The sequence below is a fragment of the Ambystoma mexicanum genome, chromosome 7q (assembly GCF_040938575.1).
Source record: "Ambystoma mexicanum isolate Mex_15411 chromosome 7q, UKY_AmexF1_1, whole genome shotgun sequence".
Lineage (NCBI taxonomy): Eukaryota > Metazoa > Chordata > Amphibia > Caudata > Ambystomatidae > Ambystoma > Ambystoma mexicanum.
The window spans coordinates 1,028,087,807-1,028,108,867 of NC_090941.1; the positions used below are offsets into that span (position 1 = coordinate 1,028,087,807).

General features: G+C 46.4%; 1 protein-coding gene across 2 annotated transcripts in view; it reads left to right on the forward strand.

The window, feature by feature from the left end:
- The window catches only part of XNDC1N (XRCC1 N-terminal domain containing 1, N-terminal like), a 382,167-nt gene that overhangs the window by 100,555 nt on the left and 260,551 nt on the right, over positions 1 to 21,061 (forward strand). For both annotated transcript variants that reach the window (XM_069640314.1, XM_069640315.1), the window contains exon 4: positions 12,767 to 12,922. In XM_069640314.1, coding sequence (XP_069496415.1) covers positions 12,767 to 12,922 — 156 coding nt within the window. The remainder of the gene's footprint in view (positions 1 to 12,766; positions 12,923 to 21,061) is intronic.

Sequence of the window (21,061 nt, forward strand, 5' to 3'; positions counted from 1 at the left end):
TGCAGTACTATGTTTCTGACAAAGCCGCACTAGCTTTTCCATTTCACAGACTCACTACAAAATTTTACACCTGCAGTTAAATGTTATCTCCAACTCTACGACCCGCAGGGGAACCCTTGACACTTTCCAGCACAGTGCTCAGTGCAGGGACGGTTTGTCTGTTTTACGCGTCATGGAAATGCAAGCAGCATATTCATCAAACTACTGTGACATTTAGCACGCCCACTGTACACTCAAGGTTGCTGTTCCTTCTTTTGCAGTGGGCCTCATACAGGCAGGCATGGTGCAGCGACAAATTGGTAGGTTTGCAGAGTAACCCACGTAGTCGTGACCAGTAGTTGAAAACGGTAGCCTACCATATCAATCCGTAGGGCTGGTAACAGAGGAGCTCTTACCAGCACTCAGAAGATGCCCTAAGCATGGACATAGTTCTAAAATGGATAGACGTGCGCTCCCACAAGTAATAAAAGAGCTTTACAACATGCAGCCATGTGGCTAGTACTGAAGGCCTATGGATACCTGCATTGTGATTGCACATATGACGGCCAAGTGCATTGTGCATAGGAAACCTCCACATTACTTACCTGCAGTTATCTCGGCTATTGGTGTGCGGCACAGATTCACCATGCTATGTTAACACAAAAAGAAACGTCACTCTGTGTCAACAACACTTAACATGCACACCTTTCCTTTGTAAGCTACACCGACACCCTTAGGCAAGCGAAGGGGGTAGCACAAATGGATAGATACACAGGGCAATTTGGCATTTCCAAAAGTTCGTGAGGAGGGCAGCCAAGCTGTCAGTGACAAAACGTTCTTAACAGGATGTTATGGGTTAATTGCGGTACCAATTACATATTACCTTTACAAAGAACAGTATGCTAAAGCAACGTTCCCTTTACAGTGCCCTGTTAAAAACCTATGAAATATACTAACAAAAAAACATTTATTAAAGGGACGTTATGGTTAAGCTGCACTACTAAAAAACCTATGAAATTCATTGGGAAAACGTTCCCACAGGGACGTTATGGTTACAGCTAAAACAGAAAACCCCCAGAAATTCACCAGTTATAGTAAGGTACGCAGCCATAACTCGTGCTACCACTTTGCACTGTAAGGACTAACACCCATGACCTCAAAGATGACATCACAAAAGTCATTGATGACATCACATCTCTGGCCCACTTGTTTTTGTTCACTGACTTATCTAGGCCAGGTGGTTTTGTTCACTGACAGTCAGAATATTAAAATTAAAAAGCTGCTGCATAGCTAGATGTTAACCTTGTCATATGTTCTTGAAGTCCTTTCCTTAGGGTTTGGTCTCAGTTTATGGTGCACATACATGGGGCAAAAGGCAGGCCTCAAACACACAATTAATTTGTATAAATGAAGATAAACTTTCATTGCTATTGACATTGTCTGATGTTGCTGGTTCATTATTCCTTACTTTAGTTTCCCTGTATGTGCCTCTGATGTGTATGCATTGTGGGTCTTCATATGTATTTTGTACTAGCAGAAGTGTATAGTAATTCTTGAATTGTTAGCTAGTTATCACATGTTTAACATTACACAATCACACCTGACATCATAAACACAACCCCTTATAGGTACATCATCAAAATTAATTTCACATGGGATGTCATCAATAACATTTGTGATGTCATGGGTGTTAGTCCTTGCAATGCACAGTGGTAACGCGAGTTATGGTTGCGTACCTTACCATAAGTGGTGAATTTCTGGGTTTTATTTGGTTTTACCTGTAACCATAACGTCCCTGTAGGAACGTTTTTCCAATGAATTTCATATATATTATTTTTTTTTTTTTTTTTTTTAGGAGGGCAACTTAACTAGAACGTCCCTTTTTAACGTTTTTGTTAGTGAAAATATATATCTATATATCTATATATATCTATATATATATATATATATATATATATATATATATATATATATATTTCTGAGGCTTGTGGAATCTGCTTAGATCACATGCTGTGCATAGGCCGACATCTAGTGGAAGCTGCGGAGTATTACAGTTTGTTTTTTCGAAAGTCGAAAATGGGCGTCGACACAGGCGTGCCAGTAATACTATCCCTAGTGTGACGTCCACTGTACCCAAGATCCCTCACGCGTGTAGGATCCTCAGATTGTTTTTTTCCGCCATACTGGTCGGAAGCATCTTGCGGAGTTCCCTGGCCTTAGCCATACTTTTGCTGTTATTATAATTTTAATTCTTATTCATTCCCTTCCCCACCCCAACGTCGACCCTCAACCTCGACGACGGCTGGAGAAGTCATCGACCGTCGACTGCTGCACGACGGATCTGGGCCTCGGTAGGCCGCTGGCCTCGGCCCGGGCCTAGTAGGCCGCTGGCCTCGGCCCTTACAAGTAGGGAGAGTGGGGGGTGGTACATACTCTTCACTCTTGATATATAGTTACATTTATATATATTCCTACACTTAGCAGCCCGCTGCCTTAAGGTGCGTATGGAGGGTACCCCTTTTCAATTCTGCCCCAAGTGCAATCGCAAATACCCTTGGGTCGACAGGCACGCCACGTGCAATCTCTGCTTGCCGAGGGATCACCCCGAAGCGAACTGCAGAGCGTGTAGTAGGTTTAAACCTAAGACACTTAAGGACCGTTCGACAAAGCGTTGGGCCCACCACGCCAGGCAGGAGGCCATGGCAGCGGAGGGCGCCTTCAGCGATGGCAGCGACGCCGTACTTTCGGACGGCGAGGGCATTACGGCGTCGAAAGACAGCCGACGAGCGCAGGTCCCCGACCTCGGAAGGTCGTCCGGCAAGGCGGCTATGGGGAAGACCCCCGGCGACGCAAGCGCTACACACCTAACACACACTAAACACACTAAGACCAACCGGACCTCGACGACGTCGACTTCCCGGAAAGAGGCACAAAAAGAACGGTCCGACTCGGTGTCCTCTGGGCGCTCTCGATCGAGATCGCCTCACGACGCAAGGCAATCATCCACTCTTGCCAAGAGTGCCTCGCTACACACACTAACGGAAGTTCGGTCGTCGGGAGACGAAGACGACTTCCACCCCCAGGCCGCGCTCCAAGATACCGAGACCGCGGTTAACACCAGTGAGGCCCCACGCCCGAAGCACACAGATGCCTTTCCAGACCCTCGACGCCAGGCGTCGAAAGTCTCTGGGGCCCCCAAGGGACAGGGAAAACATTTTTCCACGCACGGAGAAGGGGGGAAACAGCGGAAAGCACAGCCTTCCACCCCTGTAAAGCCTAAGCAGACAAGCAAACACAAGTCTACCCTTGAAAATAAATCACCTGCTAAAGTAATACCCTGTTCCAGGGAATGGTCCAGTGAAGACATAGACAGGGTTATGTCTAGGATGTCTTCCTTGGCTGATTTTTATAATAAGAACCCAGAACACTTTCTTTCATATAACCCTCAAGGGGCCACACCCTCAGGCTCCTCCGATCCTATCCCGCTAAGTAAAAAGCCCCGGGTCGAAAGACCTGAACCCTTCGAGGTTCAGCCTTACTCCACTCCATATTCTACTCCACTCCCCAGTTATCAGGGACAAGTTTTCCCTGAAGAGGACCAGGAGTTTGCAATTATGGAAGAACAAACCGGGACAGATTACTATGCAGAGGATGAGGACCTGGAGGAGGGAGAAGATGAGCAGGAAATTTACAGAGTAGATTCCCCAGTACAAAGCGAAGCCCCAGTTACTGACTCTCCAGTTGATAACCAGCCCCTCCTTAACGAGGTTCTCGCTCGAGCAGCGGAACACTTCCACATCGACACCCACGGTGTACAGGAGGAAAGGGACTTCGCGGAGGAGTTTGTAGGAGAGAGAAGACCGGTCGCTCAGACCATCCCTATCCTCAAATCCATCCAACGAAGAATAGATCCTTCCCTGGTGAATCCTAACCTCACCAGAGCTGTCAACCCCAGAATTGAAAAGATTTTCCGGGCAGCCCAGTCTGACCCTCTGTATATAAAGGGACATCTTAAACCAGATTCCCTAGTGGTGACCAACACTAGAAAGAGGGCTGGCACGCCCTTATCTTCATCAGAAGCTCCTCCCGACAAGGAGAGCAAAAAACTTTACGGGTTTGGCAGAAAGGTAGCCTCAACGTCCGCCTACCAAGCAAGGATTGCGAATTCCACCACCCTGTTGGCTAGTTACAATTGCCATCAATGGGAAGAAGTCGCGGCGCTCATTGCCTCTGCTCCAGAACCGTTAAAGGGCCAGCTGGCTCGGATCTCGGCAGAGGGGAGAGCCGTGTCTGGTTGCATTTTAAAAGCAACTTTCGACGCCGCTGACAACGCAGGGAGATTGATAGCAGAAGGTACTGTTATCAAGAGACATGCGTGGTTACGGCAGTCGGGATTCAAGACAGAAACCCAGGCTTCTTTAATAGACAAGCCAGTGGAACCCGACCTATTGTTTGGGAAAGCGGTCGAAGACGCACTTAAAAATGCCAAAGATGAATATGAGACTCTCAAATCCCTTGGCCAGCTTACCAACAAACCCCCTAACCAGAGGGGGAACAATAATTTTCGTCGCCCACGCGGCCAAAATTCACAAAGAGGCAACTATGCCCAGGGACAAGGTACACAATGGAATAACAACCAGCAGTCTACCCAGAGTTACGGCAGGGGTAACAAGAGAGGTCGTGGAAGAGGCAGAGGCAGCCCCAACAAGGGCGGTGGCACGCCTCCACCAAAACAGTGACGCTCAGTTCAGGGTCCCTTGCCACGCAACCCCAGTAGGGGGACGCATTTCCACCTTCACCCAGGCTTGGGAAGGGATCACCTCAGACAGATGGGTGCTGTCAACAGTATCCGCAGGATATTGTATAGAACTACTGCAGCGTCCCCGGAATCATCCTCCACGACAAAGAGTGCACTCCCTAGAGCATCAAAGGATCCTTCTCGAGGAGATCGCCATTCTGCTAGAAAAGGACGCGATAGAACTCGTCCCAGGACACCAGGTAAACAAGGGTATCTATTCAACTTACTTCCTTGTGCCAAAGAAAGATTTGACAATGCGCCCAGTATTGGACTTACGGCCTGCCAACAAATATGTCAAGCCCCAAAAATTCCGTATGACCACGCTACAAGAGGTAATCCCCCTCCTAAAAAAGGGGGATTACATGGCAACCTTGGATATGAAAGATGCTTATTTTCATATTTCCATGCTCCCAGCGCACAAAAAGTACTTGCGCTTCAAGGTGGACAGTCGCCACTACCAATTCAAGGTACTGCCCTTCGGGATAGCTTCAGCACCAAGGGTATTCACCAAGGTACTGGCGGTGGCGGCTGCACACCTACGCAGGGAAGCAATCCCGGTGTACCCTTATCTGGACGACTGGCTCATAACGGGGGAAACCCCAGGAATTTGCAGGTCAAACATTCAGAGGACTATCGACCTCCTCCACGAATTAGGCTTCTCCATCAACGAGAAAAAGTCAAGTCTGGTGCCAAGCACCTCAAAACAGTTTCTAGGAGCTATCCTAGATACTCAGAAAGGATTGACCTTCCCTTCAGAAGAGAGAATTCGGAATATACTTCTGCAAATTCCGCATTATCAGTCAGGTCAACAGATAACAGTACGCAAAGCTATGCGGTTACTGGGCATGATGGCGTCATGCATTTACCTGGTCCCCCACGCGCGTCTGCGCATGCGTCCCATGCAGGAATGGTTGGCGAAACAGTGGTCTCAGGCAAGTGGTCATTGGGACGATCTAGTGGTCGTTTCGCCAACACTCGTACAGAGCCTACACTGGTGGACAAGAGAGAATCTCGCAAAGGGGAAACCCTTTTACGATCCCGAAGTACAAGCCGTGGTGACTACAGATGCATGCCTGACTGGGTGGGGAGCTCACCATCTCCACCACACAGCTCAGGGTCTCTGGTCTCACTCAGTAGCCAAGAACCACATCAATCTGCTAGAGCTTCTGGCAGTATTCCGAGCGCTAAGGGCGTTCGAGCCCCATCTACTAAACTTGTCGGTGCAGATCAGGACGGACAGCACGACAGCCATGTTCTATCTGAACAAGCAAGGGGGGACTCGTTCGCCAAATCTGTCCAAGCTTGCCCAGAAAATATGGATATGGGCACTCAGACGGAACATCTTCCTGTCATCGCAACATGTTCCAGGGGAGCTCAATTCCCTAGCGGATGCTCTAAGCAGAAACTCCCTCCCAGAAGAACACGAATGGGTCCTTCACAGAGACGTAGTAGAAGATCTCTTCTCTCAGTGGGGTTTCCCCACTATAGACCTATTCGCCACAAGCGAAAACAAACAATGCCCAGGATTTGCATCCAGGTTCCCCCAGCCGGACTCCCAAGGGAATGCCCTGTGGATGAACTGGTCAGGGATGTTTGCGTACGCTTTTCCACCAACTCCTCTCATCAGGAAGGTGGTGTACAAGATGAACAAGGAATCTATGACGCTCATCCTAGTTGCTCCCATGTGGGCGAGACAACCATGGTTTCCACACCTACGCAGGATGGCGGTGTGCGAACCCATCAGACTCCCAGCCTGGTACAACCTACTGTCCCAGCAACAGGGTCAAACAGTGCATCAGGAACCCAACTCTATGAACCTAGCAGCATGGCTCCTGAAGTCATAGAGTTTGGACATCTCAAATTACCACAGAGGTGTATGGACATTCTAAAGGAGTCCAGGAAACCAAATACAAGGCACTGTTACTTTGATAAGTGGAAAAGATTCGTTATCTGGTGCCAGAATAAACAAATCAACCCGGTTGATTGCACTCCTTCCAACGTTGTGACATACATGCTCCACCTGCTGGATGCAGGGTTGGTTTTTAACTCGCTGAAAGTACACCTGGCAGCCCTCTCGGCTTACACCACATCCCATAACAAGGTCTCGTGGTGGAAAGTACCAGTGGTTAAAGCCTTCATGGAAGGAGTAAAGAGACTTCACCCTCCTATTTCGAACCCACCGCCAGGATGGGACCTCAACGTGGTGCTAGCTAAGCTCATGGGACCCCCATTCGAACCCATGCATAAAAGTAGTCTCAAACACCTGACTTATAAAACGGCCTTCTTAGTAGCCATTACCTCCATAAGAAGGGTCAGTGAAATTCAGGCTCTGTCAGTGCAGGATCCTTTCTTTACTATCCACAAGGACAAACTGGTTTTACGCACACACCCTAGGTTCTCACCTAAATTCATATCCAAGTTCCATGTAAACCAGTCCATCGAGCTTCCGGCTTTCTTCCAGAACCCGCAAAGCTCGGCTGAGGTGAAACTACACACCCTAGATGTGCGTAGGGCGGTCCTATACTATGTAAATAAAACCAGACCGCTAAGGAAAACAGATCAACTGTTTGTCTCCGTAGCTACAGGCAGAGAGGGGGATCGCGTCTCTAAGGGCGCTATCTCGAAGTGGATTATCAACTGTATACAGCTGTGTTACTCTCTTTCTGACAAGACTCTGCCTTTTACGCCAAGGGCCCACTCTACTAGAGGCATTGGTGCCACTCTGGCTTTCATTGCAAATGTTCCCCTCGACACCATTTGCAAAGCGGCTACTTGGAGCTCTATTCACACTTTTACTCAGCATTACTGCATTGACACTCATTCCAAGACAGATACACAAGTGGGACAAGCGGTTCTAAGACACCTGTTTGCTCATGACCCTTCTCACATCCCACCTCCTTCTTCTGGTACTGCTCGCTAATCTATGCACAGCATGTGATCTAAGCAGATTCCACAAGCCTCAGAAGGGATACATTACTCACCGTAATCGTATTTCTGATGCTTGTATCTGCTTAGATTCACATGCGACCCACCCTTCCTCCCCTCCGAGAGAAGGCGCATGATTGCTTGTAGTCTTACCTTTTCTGTCTATCTGCTTGGATTATCTGTACTCACGCTACTCCTCATGCTTCCTCATGTCAGAAAAAATACAATCTGAGGATCCTACACGCGTGAGGGATCTTGGGTACAGTGGACGTCACACTAGGGATAGTATTACTGGCACGCCTGTGTCGACGCCCATTTTCGACTTTCGAAAAAACAAACTGTAATACTCCGCAGCTTCCACTAGATGTCGGCCTATGCACAGCATGTGAATCTAAGCAGATACAAGCATCAGAAATACGATTACGGTGAGTAATGTATCCCATATATATATATTCAGTGAAAAAACATAGTTAAGGAGATGTTATGTTAAGTTGCACTAATAAAAACCTAGGAAATTCAGTGAACAAAACGTTTTTAAAAGAACGTTATGGTTCCAAGTTTCCAAGTAAAACCGAAACCTCCTGAAATTCGTCAGTTATGGTAAGCTAAGCAACCATAACTCGCGCCACCACCGTGCACTGCTAAGACTAACACCTAGGACATCAAAGATGACATCACAAATGTCACTGACATCACGTGCATTTACTTTTCACGGAACGTCTGTACAAGGGGGTCTTATTGTAATGTTGATTAAAGTGTCAAGGATCATTGGAATAAATATCATGAGGTACGTAGTGCATTAAGCAATGCATTAATCCAAATAGCATTCTAATATGATATTCTTTCTAGTATACTAAGCTACTCATGTAGAAACATAGGCATTGTATGGAGCATACATGATGAAGGTGCAAAATTAATAATCTTGCCAAGTTAAATAGTAAAATGATAAATGCCTTCTTATTCGAGTTTTGCGTACTGTGAAACATTTAATAAGTAGCTAATAAAACCCAGTTACTACATAATTGCATTATTGCAAACAAAGCACAGACAACAACACATACAAATATGAGCATATATAGGGAAAATGAACTAAACAAAAAAAAGCAATTATACCAGACAATCTTCATAACCTAACTGATTATCTTCATGCACAGAAATGATTGCTCTGCTTCAAAGCTACTACTTCCCTATGTAGAAGTATCAGATTATGTGACTAGACCCTAAGGAAAGTAGTGTGAGTACAATGTATACAAATATGAGCATAGCCAAGGAACGTACAGTAAAAAAAAACAGCACTATAAGAAAGTGTTGATAACTTTACTGATCATCTTCATACATAGAAAGCATTGCTGTCTTTCAAGTCTGTGTTTTCCCCTATGTATATGTTTCATATGCTGTGAGTGAACCTCAAGTGAATTAGTGTAAGAACATATTTGAAGTATAAGTCTAGCAATCTAGTACTTTTTGCATTTTTACTTCCTGACTATTACTGGCCTAGATATGTCAGTAAAGGAAAAAAGAGTGAGCCTGACATGTGATGTCATCAATGACATTTGTGATGTAATCTTTGATGTCCTGGGTGTTAGTCTTAGCAGTTCACGGTGGTGGCGCGAGTTATGGTTGCTTAGCTTACCATATCTGGCGAATTTCAAGGGTTTTTAGGTTTTACTTGGAACCATAACGCCCCTTTTAACAAAGTTTTTTTCATTGAATTTCATAGGTTTCTATTAGTGCAACGTAACCGTAACGTCCCCTTTTTTGTATTTTTTTTTTTTTTTAATTTCATGGGTTTTTACCAGTGCATGCTATTTTCCTACAACTTACTAATATAATACTTGGACAATAAGCAATATTTTTGTCCAATTTTCAAAGTTTCACCTTAAAACTCTGCCATTTCCCACCTTGTAGCATAATTTGCAACATGCATATACACTTCTTGCAACTTTTTGAAATAATTTTGCATTCGTAGAAGTCCGGGAACGTCTGACTTCATCGCAGACCTTCTGGACAGTGCTACGTGACCGTACGCTTGCGCGCGGCATGGTGACGTGTTTGCGAATGCGTCTGCACTTCGTGATCGTATCCGTGCTCCGAAGACAGTTCGGAACTGCATTTTCTACTGATCTAGGAACTTTCAACTTCAAAATTTCCCTTGCACACCCACTACACCTTTTTCGTACTCATTATCCATTACCAATCTAGTACACAGTACATACTTGGAAGAATTTGATCAAAACTGCTATTTATCATAAAAATGGCATCAGTTATTGTCATCCCTCCTCCCCAAGAGCCACCACCAGCACCAGCTGGAGGACATTCACAACAAAGAAAGCGCAGTACTTTCAAAGACAATGAAGAGGACCAAGAAGATGAGGTATAGGAAGGGCCTACTTCTAGCACCAAGATTGAATCATGGGTGTGCCAGTTTTTTGCTACTGTTGGGAGTGTACCAAAGGCTAAAGCTACCAAAGTGAAATGCACTGAGTGCAATTTTGTACTCTGTCGCAGACTACCTGGACAGTACTCCTACGGGACCACCTCCATGCGCCGCCTCACCAAATCCAATGACTGCAATGGTCTCAGAAAGGTTGTTCCTTTCTCAGCAAGTAGTAAGCTGTCTTCCTCCACCTCATCTTCCTCAACAAATACTGTAACCACACAGCCTGATTTCTGCGGGCATTGGTGCATTATAAATAAATAAATGAATAAGGAGGGCCACGGACCATTATCGTCCATTGCAGCTCCTGAAATGGGGGATAAAGGCCATTGGCACCCCTAGTTCCCAAAGCGTAAACATGGACTTTTCTTCCTATAGCGGGTGGCACCCCTCTGTAAGATGAAAGGATTATTCTTCATACAGTTGGACGCCTGTGACGTCCTGCTGTAGGAAGGAAACTCCTTTTCCAAGACGGCCAACATGGAAAGAGAAGGCAGGGCTCCGTACACAGCCCCTCTTCCCTTGCCATGGCAGCCTGCAAAATCCTATGAACATATTACAACAAGCACTTTTTTTTCCCTTTCAAACCTATCCTACCTTTGACTAACTTTGCCATACAGCTGGTCCCAGGTAGACATAGCCACTTTAACACCATTTTCCGTCCCTAGCGGTCAGGCCAGTGTCATAACCTTATGCCATGACAGACAATCTGGCTACTGCCCACGGCCACAGGCTATACCTCAGTCACCAAAGGTATATGACTATTTTTTGTACCTACATTATTACACTTGTCAAAAAATAAAACCTGGGCACATTTGCAAAACCATGCTTTAATGTCCTTGCCAATGCTCCATCGAGTTTGATCGAAATCCGGCCATGTGTTTTTTTTTAAGTGTCAAAATGTATGTACATACAATAGTCATATAACTTAGCCCCCACTGGACAAAATCCATTCAGTCTTTACACAAACATTGAAGGTTGGGTCTATAATCTTTCTCAAAACCTTTGTCCACATTCGTCAAATAGCAACAAAGTTATAAACCATCTAAAAATGTTGAGACCCCCTCCAATTTTGCCCCCTCTTGAGAAAATCCCACCAAACTTTAGAAAACCATTTATATTGAATTGTTTTGCCAAATAGTGTGCGGATTCGTCAAATGACAACATTTATATGCCTTTGCAATATTGTGGGACCCCCCTCTAATTTTTCCCCCTCTTGACAGAATCCCAAAAGATTTTGCAAAACTATTCATTAGTTCTAGAATAAAATTGCAAAATTACATGCAGTTTCATTGAGTGGCACAAAAGTTATAAACCACCCAAAAACTGCTTTTCCCCAACCCTGTAATGCAGAAATAGATACAGATGTTCTAGGACATCTGAAGTGTCCTCAAACACCACAGGACTGCCCAGGACATCCGGAGTATGAGAACAGTGTATTCACATGTGACGCTACACTTAGTCGTGAGAAACTCCTAACACCAGACTGCTCATTGGCAAATACGGCAACAATATCTCAATTGCTGGCAATATCTGGCCATAAATGATGGGCTTGGGCTGTACCAATCAGGAGACCCCATGTGACTCTTCCTTATTTTATTCAGCTGCACCTCTCGTATGATGGCTGTAGGTGAGCATGTGGTACTCGCCATTTTGTGAACCTATCTGGGCTCATGATCACTATAATATGGCCCTGACATTTTAGGTCTCTGCCGGTACATGGGTGCGGGTCTTTGGCAGGTGATGCGCCTGGCATAAGATTGATATCTCTGCTCTATGTGATGGCTGTACCAAAGCATAAAATGGCAGTGTCAGCGTGTAAGTGATGCGCCCCCCCACAGGGTGCAGAATTTGCACTTTCCGCTAGCCATTGACTAGTGAGCTTTGACTGTTGGCAAGTAAGAAATGGTGTGTTGTGTGCATATATAGAATTGAGGTGGTGAGGATTTTGTTTTATGGCTGGCAAGTAGCTTGCAACTTGAATTTCTGCACCCCTGGCCCTTACGTGGTTTGAAAGCGCATTATTTTTAGGCTTTTTTAATGTATATAATGATGAATTTTGGGCAACTGTTTACATTGTGATATATAGACTATTCCAGCAGTGCTGTATTAGATTTGCAGTATGTGTAGTATTATTTATTTTGTGTGCATGGAGGGAGTTGAACCTGAGTCATTGTAGCCATGATATTTTTGTGTCTGGTCTTCAATGAATGATGCTATAGGTGGGAAATATTTGACTACAAGCCTGTTTTTAAAATGTCAGAAATGTTACCATGTAGGCTACCAACACTCTTTCTGAGCCATTCCTCCTCAGCTAAATAACCACCCCTAACCCCATGTGTATTAATATTTTTATTTAATTTTTATGCTGATTTCTGCCCCACACCCACATATTTCCCTGTGTATGTTGTGTATGGATGATTGCAATTTCAGCTGTACTTCAACAGTGATTGCAAAGATCAAGGCTTCAGTAACTATTATGCCTGCAACACATTTTCCATGGTTTGACAGGCAGGATTTAAGCCTGCAGACTGTGGGTGATTTGACGTTAATTGGGGTGGGGGGAGGGGCTCTATGATTGATGTGTACATCTCTGGTCAGCTTAATGATGGTCCTCTACTTAATAGGTAACTGCGGCTCTGCATTCCTTCAAATTGATGTTGGCCGCTCCTCTTGGCCGGTGGACCAGCCTTTTGTCACTTTGCTTCCCGCCACCACACTTATGACGCCGGCTGATGCCAAGATGGGGAAGAATCGCACAGGAGTTCGAATGTTCAAGAGAGGTAAATATGTCCTGCTCGGAAATGAGAGGCATATGTGGTGTAGCTCAGGCAGCACTGGGATAGCTTTTCATGGCACTTTAACCCATTTTCTTTAGAAATACCACCCCTGCAAGGGGGCCAGAGTTGAATGGGAATTAATGGCGCATAAAATCTTGCGGGCCTGCCTTGTCTGCTAATTGTATAAACATAAGTGTTGTGGGGGCTGTGTGGGAAAGAGGAAGGTTCTTTGATGATACTGGTCCATGTAGCTTATTATTATTTTTATTTTTATGAAAGTGCCGGTGTGGTTCAATACAACCATTTGATTTTATTCTACATTTCATTTTTGGAAAGAGGGTATGCACTGTGGTGTTGCTTTAGACATCTCTTTGGTTAAGTATAATGTATCTGAGCTGTCTGGCTCTCACTACTCCATTTCTACTTTAAGAGCATAAGATCAATATCTTTTGGCAGAACGATAGGGACCACTAAGGTGCACAGATGGACTTCCCTGTGGTCCTTTACATGAACAAATATGTTGTTTAAATTCTTAAATTCTTCCAATATAGCACTTCAAGTGAGCTCTTTGTCATCAGTCATGACTTGGACTTTTACGATCCTGCATACCGTCTTCAGGTGGCTAAATCAAAATGCAACAAAAAATAGTCTCGAACATAAACCTAGTTGAAACCTCTCAAGGTGGATGATTGAAGGTTTATTGTACCTCTATGAATGAACACTAGTGTAGGGTGGCAGAGGAAGTGGGGGCATTCGGCGCACCCCCTGACGAACTGGCCTGCCGCCAAGGCAGTACAGAGACTCTGTCCTAAGAAGAGAGCCTACATCCAAGCTCACATCTCTGCGGCATCTAACAACTTGGCCGAACTCTTCAAAATCTGCAAGGAGCTGGCCAATCCTGCTGCTGTCTCTACCTCTCCTCTTCTTCCCAGGCCCTCTGCACTGCCTTGGCCTCTCATTTCACTACTAAAACACAGACATCCTGTCCACCCTCTTCCTCTACCTCTGCCTCTACCACTCCTGGCCCGCCTGAGGCTATCTCACCGCCTCCTTTCCCCTGTTCACCCCTGACAATGTTTCTAGACCAGTCTGATCTATGAAAGTCTTGTCAAAGCAGGTTCTCCCCTGTTCATCCAGAACCATCAAGGACCACATTGACACCCTTGCTCCAACCCTGGCCGATTTCTGCAATCACTCCTTTGCCAGTGAAACCTTCCCCTCCCCCCTTAAGCACTTTTTGTGCGCCCCCTTCTAATGAAGCCCTTCGACCGATCCTTCCTCTCCGGCTAACTATGCCCAATCTCATCACTCCTTTCCTGGGCAAACTCTTGGAAAAGAGAGCCATCTCCCAGCTTAATCTACATACTGAATCTGTTGGTTGCCTCCATGACCACCAGTCGGCTTGAGGGCTGCCAGATGCACAAACTGCCCTCCTGAACACCTGTGAAGACTTGCTCTCCAATCTTGACTCTAATCTCCCTTTTGTCCTCATTCTCCTTGCTCTATCCTCTGCTTTTGACACGGTCAACCATGCCATCCTGCTCAGTCGCCTCTGTGACAACCTTGGTATTACTGCTCAGGCTCTGGCCTGGTTGACCTCCTTTCTCACCGACCAACCCTCTCGGGTCCAACCGGGGTCTTTCCTCTCTTCCATCCCTCTCTCTACTTGCAGTGTTCCCCAGGGGTCTAACCTCTCTCCCTTGCTCTTCAATCACTACCTGGCACATCTTGCTCACCGCATTGCTACTTTCTGCTCCAATTTTCAATGTTATGCTGATGACACTCGGCTCTCTTTCAGGTGCCCCTCAGCCACCTCTGCGTCTTCTCTCATACCAGACTGGCCTAATTTCAGGAATAGTGTGCTGCCAATGATCTCTGCCTTTATTCCAGTAAGACTGAGATCCTCCTCATTGGGGGTGGGTCTCTCCTGCTCTCTCTCGTGCTCTTCCCCTCTCTCTCTCTCGTGCTCTTCCCCTCTCTCTCTCTCGTGCTCTTCCCCTCTCTCTCTCTCGTGCTCTTCCCCTCTCTCTCTCTCGTGCTCTTCCCCCCTCTCTCTCTCTCGTGCTCTTCCCCCCTCTCTCTCTCTCGTGCTCTTCCCCTCTCTCTCTCTCGTGCTCTTCCCCTCTCTCTCTCTCGTGCTCTTCCCCTCTCTCTCTCTCGTGCTCTTCCCCTCTCTCTCTCTCGTGCTCTTCCCCTCTCTCTCTCTCGTGCTCTTCCCCTCTCTCTCTCTCGTGCTCTTCCCCTCTCTCTCTCTCGTGCTCTTCCCCTCTCTCTCTCTCGTGCTCTTCCCCTCTCTCTCTCTCGTGCTCTTCCCCTCTCTCTCTCTCTTCCCCTCTCTCTCTCTCTTCCCCTCTCTCTCTCGTGCTCTTCCCCTCTCTCTCTCGTGCTCTTCCCCTCTCTCTCTCTCGTGCTCTTCCCCTCTCTCTCTCTCGTGCTCTTCCCCTCTCTCTCTCTCGTGCTCTTCCCCTCTCTCTCTCTCGTGCTCTTCCCCTCTCTCTCTCTCGTGCTCTTCCCCTCTCTCTCGTGCTCTTCCCCTCTCTCTCGTGCTCTTCCCCTCTCTCTCTCGTGCTCTTCCCCTCTCTCTCTCAAGCTCTTCCCCTCTCTCTCTCGTGCTCTTCCCCTCTCTCTCTCGTGCTCTTCCCCTCTCTCTCTCGTGCTCTTCCCCTCTCTCTCTCGTGCTCTTCCCCTCTCTCTCTCGTGCTCTTCCCCTCTCTCTCGTGCTCTTCCCCTCTCTCTCGTGCTCTTCCCCTCTCTCTCGTGCTCTTCCCCTCTCTCTCGTGCTCTTCCCCTCTCTCTTGTGTGCTCTTCCCCCTCTCTTGTGTGCTCTTCCCCTCTCTCTCTCGTGCTCTTCCCCTCTCTCTCTCTCTCTCGTGCTCTTCCCCTCGTGCTCTTCCCCTCTCTCTCTCTCGTGCTCTTCCCCTCTCTCTCTCTCTCGTGCTCTTCCCCTCTCTCTCTCTCTCGTGCTCTTCCCCTCTCTCTCTCTCTCTCGTGCTCTTCCCCTCTCTCTCTCGTGCTCTTCCCCTCTCTCTCTCGTGCTCTTCCCCTCTCTCTCTCTCGTGCTCTTCCCCTCTCTCTCTCTCTCTCGCTCTTCCCCTCTCTCTCTCTCTCGTGCTCTTCCCCTCGCTCTCTCTCTCGTGCTCTTCCCCTCGCTCTCTCTCTCGTGCTCTTCCCCTCGCTCTCTCTCTCGTGCTCTTCCCCTCGCTCTCTCTCTCGTGCTCTTCCCCTCGCTCTCTCTCTCGTGCTCTTCCCCTCGCTCTCGCTCTCTCTCTCTCGTGCTCTTCCCCTCGCTCTCTCTCTCTCTCTCTCTCTCTCGTGCTCTTCCCCTCTCCACTTTCTATGAGGCTAAGAACCTTGGTGTCATCTTCAACTCCACATCTCTGACGTCTCTAAGAAGTCAAACTATCAGCTGCACCTCCTCAGAGGTATTCTGTGCCTTTTCTCACTTTCCCCCAGAAGCTCACTGTCTCCAGAGCTTGGGTCCTATCTAGGCTGGACTATTGCAACAGCCTCTTTCTAAATCTTCTGCCTCTATGCTTCGACCTTTACAGCTTGGAACAGGACTGTGAGACTTGTCCTTGGCTTCAAGCCCAGGGATCATATTTCTCCAGCTTTGAAATCTCTTCACTGGCTCCCCGTGGCTACAAGGATCAAGTTCAAGACCGCTCTACCTCCAACTTTCTCTTCCAAAACATCTTCCTTCTCAAGCTCTCAGCTCATCCACCTCCCAACTTTGGGGGTCAGATGCTTCTGCAGCACAGAGTTGGTGGTCAAATCCATCTCCTCGGCTGTGGCCTTCCTCTGGAACAGCCTCCCTGTCTCTCTCAAGCTTGAGCAGAACCACTTCCGGTTCCGGAAGCAACTGAGGACCTTCCTCTTCGCTTCTGCTTTCTCTCTTCCTCTCCCATGCTGATGCACCTGACTGCTCTGTGCACTGGTCACCCTCTGAACTCGGGGCCCAGGCTCCTGCATTTCCAGTTACCCTTGCACTGCCTCTGTGCTCCTATCTGCAACCCTACAGTCCCTTCTCTCTGCACTTATGAGCCACCCGCTGGCTGCGCTTGTGAGTTAATTGCACTTGCCCCTTCCCCTTGGAACTTCTTCCCTTCCCCACACTTGGGTAATCTGAATGACACAAGGCCTAGTAAGATCGCTGTTTGTCCTCCCTTTGTCCCCCCCACCCCGTCTTGTCGTGCCTAGAATCACTTGTGTACATGCGTGTTATAAAAGTCATTTCATATATATTATAGATTTGAAGAGTTAGATTACTTCAGAGTATTCACTAAGGAATTTATACATGCATACATTGTTTTTGTTTCCTTTTGGTTTAGCCGCCTGATCCGCAGGATCGAAGCTTGTCCATGTCGTGACTGATGACCTTTAAACTGCTCACTTGAAGTGCGATAATTCTATTTCAATACAAAGAATGAAATTAAAATAATTGGAAATCCTAAAAAGTGACTGAATTATTTGAGTATTGTAGTGGTATAATGACACGAGGGAATTTGTCACACCGCTCAGCGAGTAGCAGTTTCTGTTACACCTTGCTTGGGCTCCATGACCAGGACAAACGTTTGAGAGATACAAAAGAAACAGTGTGCATGCTATCATTTATTAGTTACTTTACTTGAGCACCATTGTTCTTGTTAAAGATGGCTCACTGTTGTACCCAGTATGTAGTCTCCATTTGTGGGATTAGCAGTGCTTAGTTTGACCTTCCTCTGCGGTGGTGTGTAGTTCACATGACCGAGTGCTTGCACACGATCTCGACATTCAAAAATGTGCTTAAATATCAGTTTCCTATTTCATATATATATTTTTTTCTTTCTTCCTACATTGGGTAGTTTTGAGATGTTTAGTGGTTGTTTTGTAGCAAGGTCTTCGAGTTCTGCCACTGGAAGTTTGAATTTCATCACATACACATTGTATCTTCAATATGCCCCATGACAATGACTTTGGGTTCGATGAAATACATTTGTTAGAAAGCCGCATGGCCAGTGGTGGACTGAAAAGGAGGGCTGTTGCCCTCCATACCAGCGTTGAATTTTTTTTTACATTTTATTGAGACGTACATCAGAAACCAGCCTGCCTCAAAGGAAATGAGTGCTGCATGGCCTGATTGGCTTCTGTGTAGGTGGGGCATAGCACTTGCTTTTATTTCAACAATGTTTGTGTCTGGGTGGCTCGCACACATGAGCCTTCACAGTGTGTGAGTGAGGGAGAAGAATCTAAGCTGCATGTTCATGCTACCCAGCGCCAATGTAGATATTTAAATTACATATGACCCTAGATTGTAATGTTGGCACCACTGCATCATACACCATTGACAGCAGTTTATCATGACTCCTACTTGCCAAGAAAGTAAGTGTGCGTAACTTATTAGAGCTTCTCCCTGGTTTCATTCTGTAAGAATGCTCCCCCTTTTTTCTGGTGAACCTCATGATCACTAGTGAGTTTATTACAAACAAGGTTTAATAGCGCACTTGGATGTTGATATATGGTGATTATAGAAATGGCTACTGTGGCGGGTCGGAAGGAGGAGACGGACGCACTGTGTACATTTCTGCATTCTTTTCATGAAATTATAAAGAAAAGTCCTATCTCTGCCTATCACTATAGGGATTTCCCTACCTAACTAAAGGTGCTAGTCTGTCGTCCAGAAGTCCAAAGTAAATGCCCTTGTTCCAAACCTAACTCTAACTGACCCTACCATGTGTTTCGCCTTCTGGTCATTTCCTTTACCTTCTCTCTTGGGGCTTTCTCTCAGGTTTTATCTTGATCCAGATAGATCTTCAATGTACAAATGTTTATTTTAAAATGTTTCTTATACTGATCTCCTCTAACAAGCTCTTGTGGTTTTATCCGGGAGCTCTTGTGGTTTTATCCGGGAGCTCTTGTGGTTTTATCCGGGAGCTCTTGTGGTTTTATCCGGGAGCTCTTGTGGTTTTATCCGGGAGCTCTTGTAGCTCCTTTTAGGCAAGAATTGATGTAGTAGCCCTGTGGGAGACTACACAACCCTTGTCCTCTTGATATTAGGTAACCCATCTATTGGTATATGTCTATACTATACAAGTTGGTAGTGTGACTGAGCAGCCAGACTTATTTTAAGAGTGGTAAATGTGAGATGTAAAGCTGTAGCAATGACCTCCACAAATACAAGTAGCCAAGTAACACTTGAACTCAAGAATTTTAGTTAAAATAATTAACGGTCGTTTTTAAATAAGCATTCTTTAAAAAGGGCAATATATGTAGCAATCAAATATACTTTTCCAGAATCAACACAAAGCTATTAGATCCTCTTTAGAGATGCTTTTTACACATTTACTACACCCTGAGTTGACTTCACTAACGAGGACAGCAATCACATTTATATATCACTAGTACACTTTGTAGAGGAAAGGTTAGAGGAAGGAAAAAGGCTAAACAGGTTCTCAGAGCACATGAGCACTTTAAATCGTCCAATGAAGTCTAGATAAAAAAGCAAGATTAGTTTAAAACCAATGCATAACCTATGAGCGACAGTAAGTGTCAAAGTCAAATGGAATAGAAGATTCTGCAGGGAGCCAGGACAGCCAAAGTCAATTGGAACAAAGTCTATGGAGCTACAGCACTTTTTAGATAGTAATAGTCTTGCAGAAAGTTGGAGAGTTTGACGAAAAATCACTGTAGGGTCACACGTTCTTAAACTTGTGAAGGTTGGAGCTGAAATCGACTCTAGCAAAGCAGCTACTGCAATTCTCAAATGAGAAGAGCAAGCTACAGACACTGAGTTAAGTACCCCAAGTCAGAACAGTACCTTTGGTTAGAAGAGTGGTCCAGCTGGCTTCTGTCTGGTTGCAGCAATGCAGATCCTGGGTTCCTGGGGCCTCAGTCCAGGGGACAAGAGGAAGGACGTCTGGGAACTCCTGCTGCAGCAAGTCGGAGGTCGGCGGCAGCTGCAGGCTCTTTTCAGATCAGCTGCACTTCGCGGGTTCAGTGCTCAGTAAACAGCACACTGTGGATCTTGGATACCGGTTGGGCTTCCTTCGCTCCTTGAGTCCTGCACTCTAGGTAGTGGACTTGAGCTTTGGTTGTCCTGCTTCTGGAGGGTCATGGGGAGTCTCCTGGAGACTCGGGCCGGATTGCAGACGTTGCACTAGACTGGATTTCCCGACCCTTGGCACTCGGTTCCTGCAGTAGCAAAGTAGTACAGTCAGTTGGGGAAGGTCTTCCAGTAAAGTTCGTCTCTGGGTTAGTTGGTCTCACTAACCCAAGGGAAATAGTTGTCCCTTCCAGAACCTCTCGTCGATCACAACAAGGAGTTTCAGCACAGCAGCAGGGCTTCACCGGGCAGTTCAACGGTCCAGGAGAATGCAGCAAGCTTTGTTCAGTTTCTTTGGGTTGTTCTTCACAGTGGTCGACTCTCTCTAGTCCCAAAACCCTCGCCTTTTTAAGCAGGTTTCTCCCATTCATACACAGCCTAGCTGTAGCTCAAACAGCAGGTTGGCTGTCCTAAAAGGCCAGCCAGCCAGCCAGCCAATCGGGACTGGATGCATTCAAGTTTCCCTAGAGACCAAGGACCGGGGAGTTCCCTCCCTTCCTGCCCTTCCAGACACACTGGAGCCAGAGGTGGGTTTCAGCACTGAAGTCCGCCAAAGGGAAAACCAACAAAGGGCTCAAACCTGGCTTGGCGCGCAGATTAAAGCCCAAGAAAGGCCTCACAAACAGAAAATGGTCAAAAAAGAAGACCGGGGCCATTTTGACAAAATGGTTGCCCGTGGGTGCTATACTGCTGCTTTGGATTCAGCCTGGGGTAGAAAAGCAAAATGGTAGGAAAATTTAAACCACCGCCACCAGCCAAACATTTTTACATGAGTAAGTAGGATAGGGGGCTACTAGGTTACCCCCCCAGCACTCCACATTAGATGGTGTGTGTGCTGGACCTAGAAAGAGAAAGGGGAAGTGAAGTCCATTTCACTTTACTATCCTTGGGGAAAGTAGTTCACACAAGAAAAGGTATTTAAACTTTGAGAAATCTAAAGGATGTTTCTGTGCACTGCACTGAAGGTGCTGTCGCCATACAAAAAGTAGATACCTATGGAGTTTGTCAGACTCCAAAAACAAAGGAAACACAATTCAAATCGGGTCAAAACACATGAGTGAGAA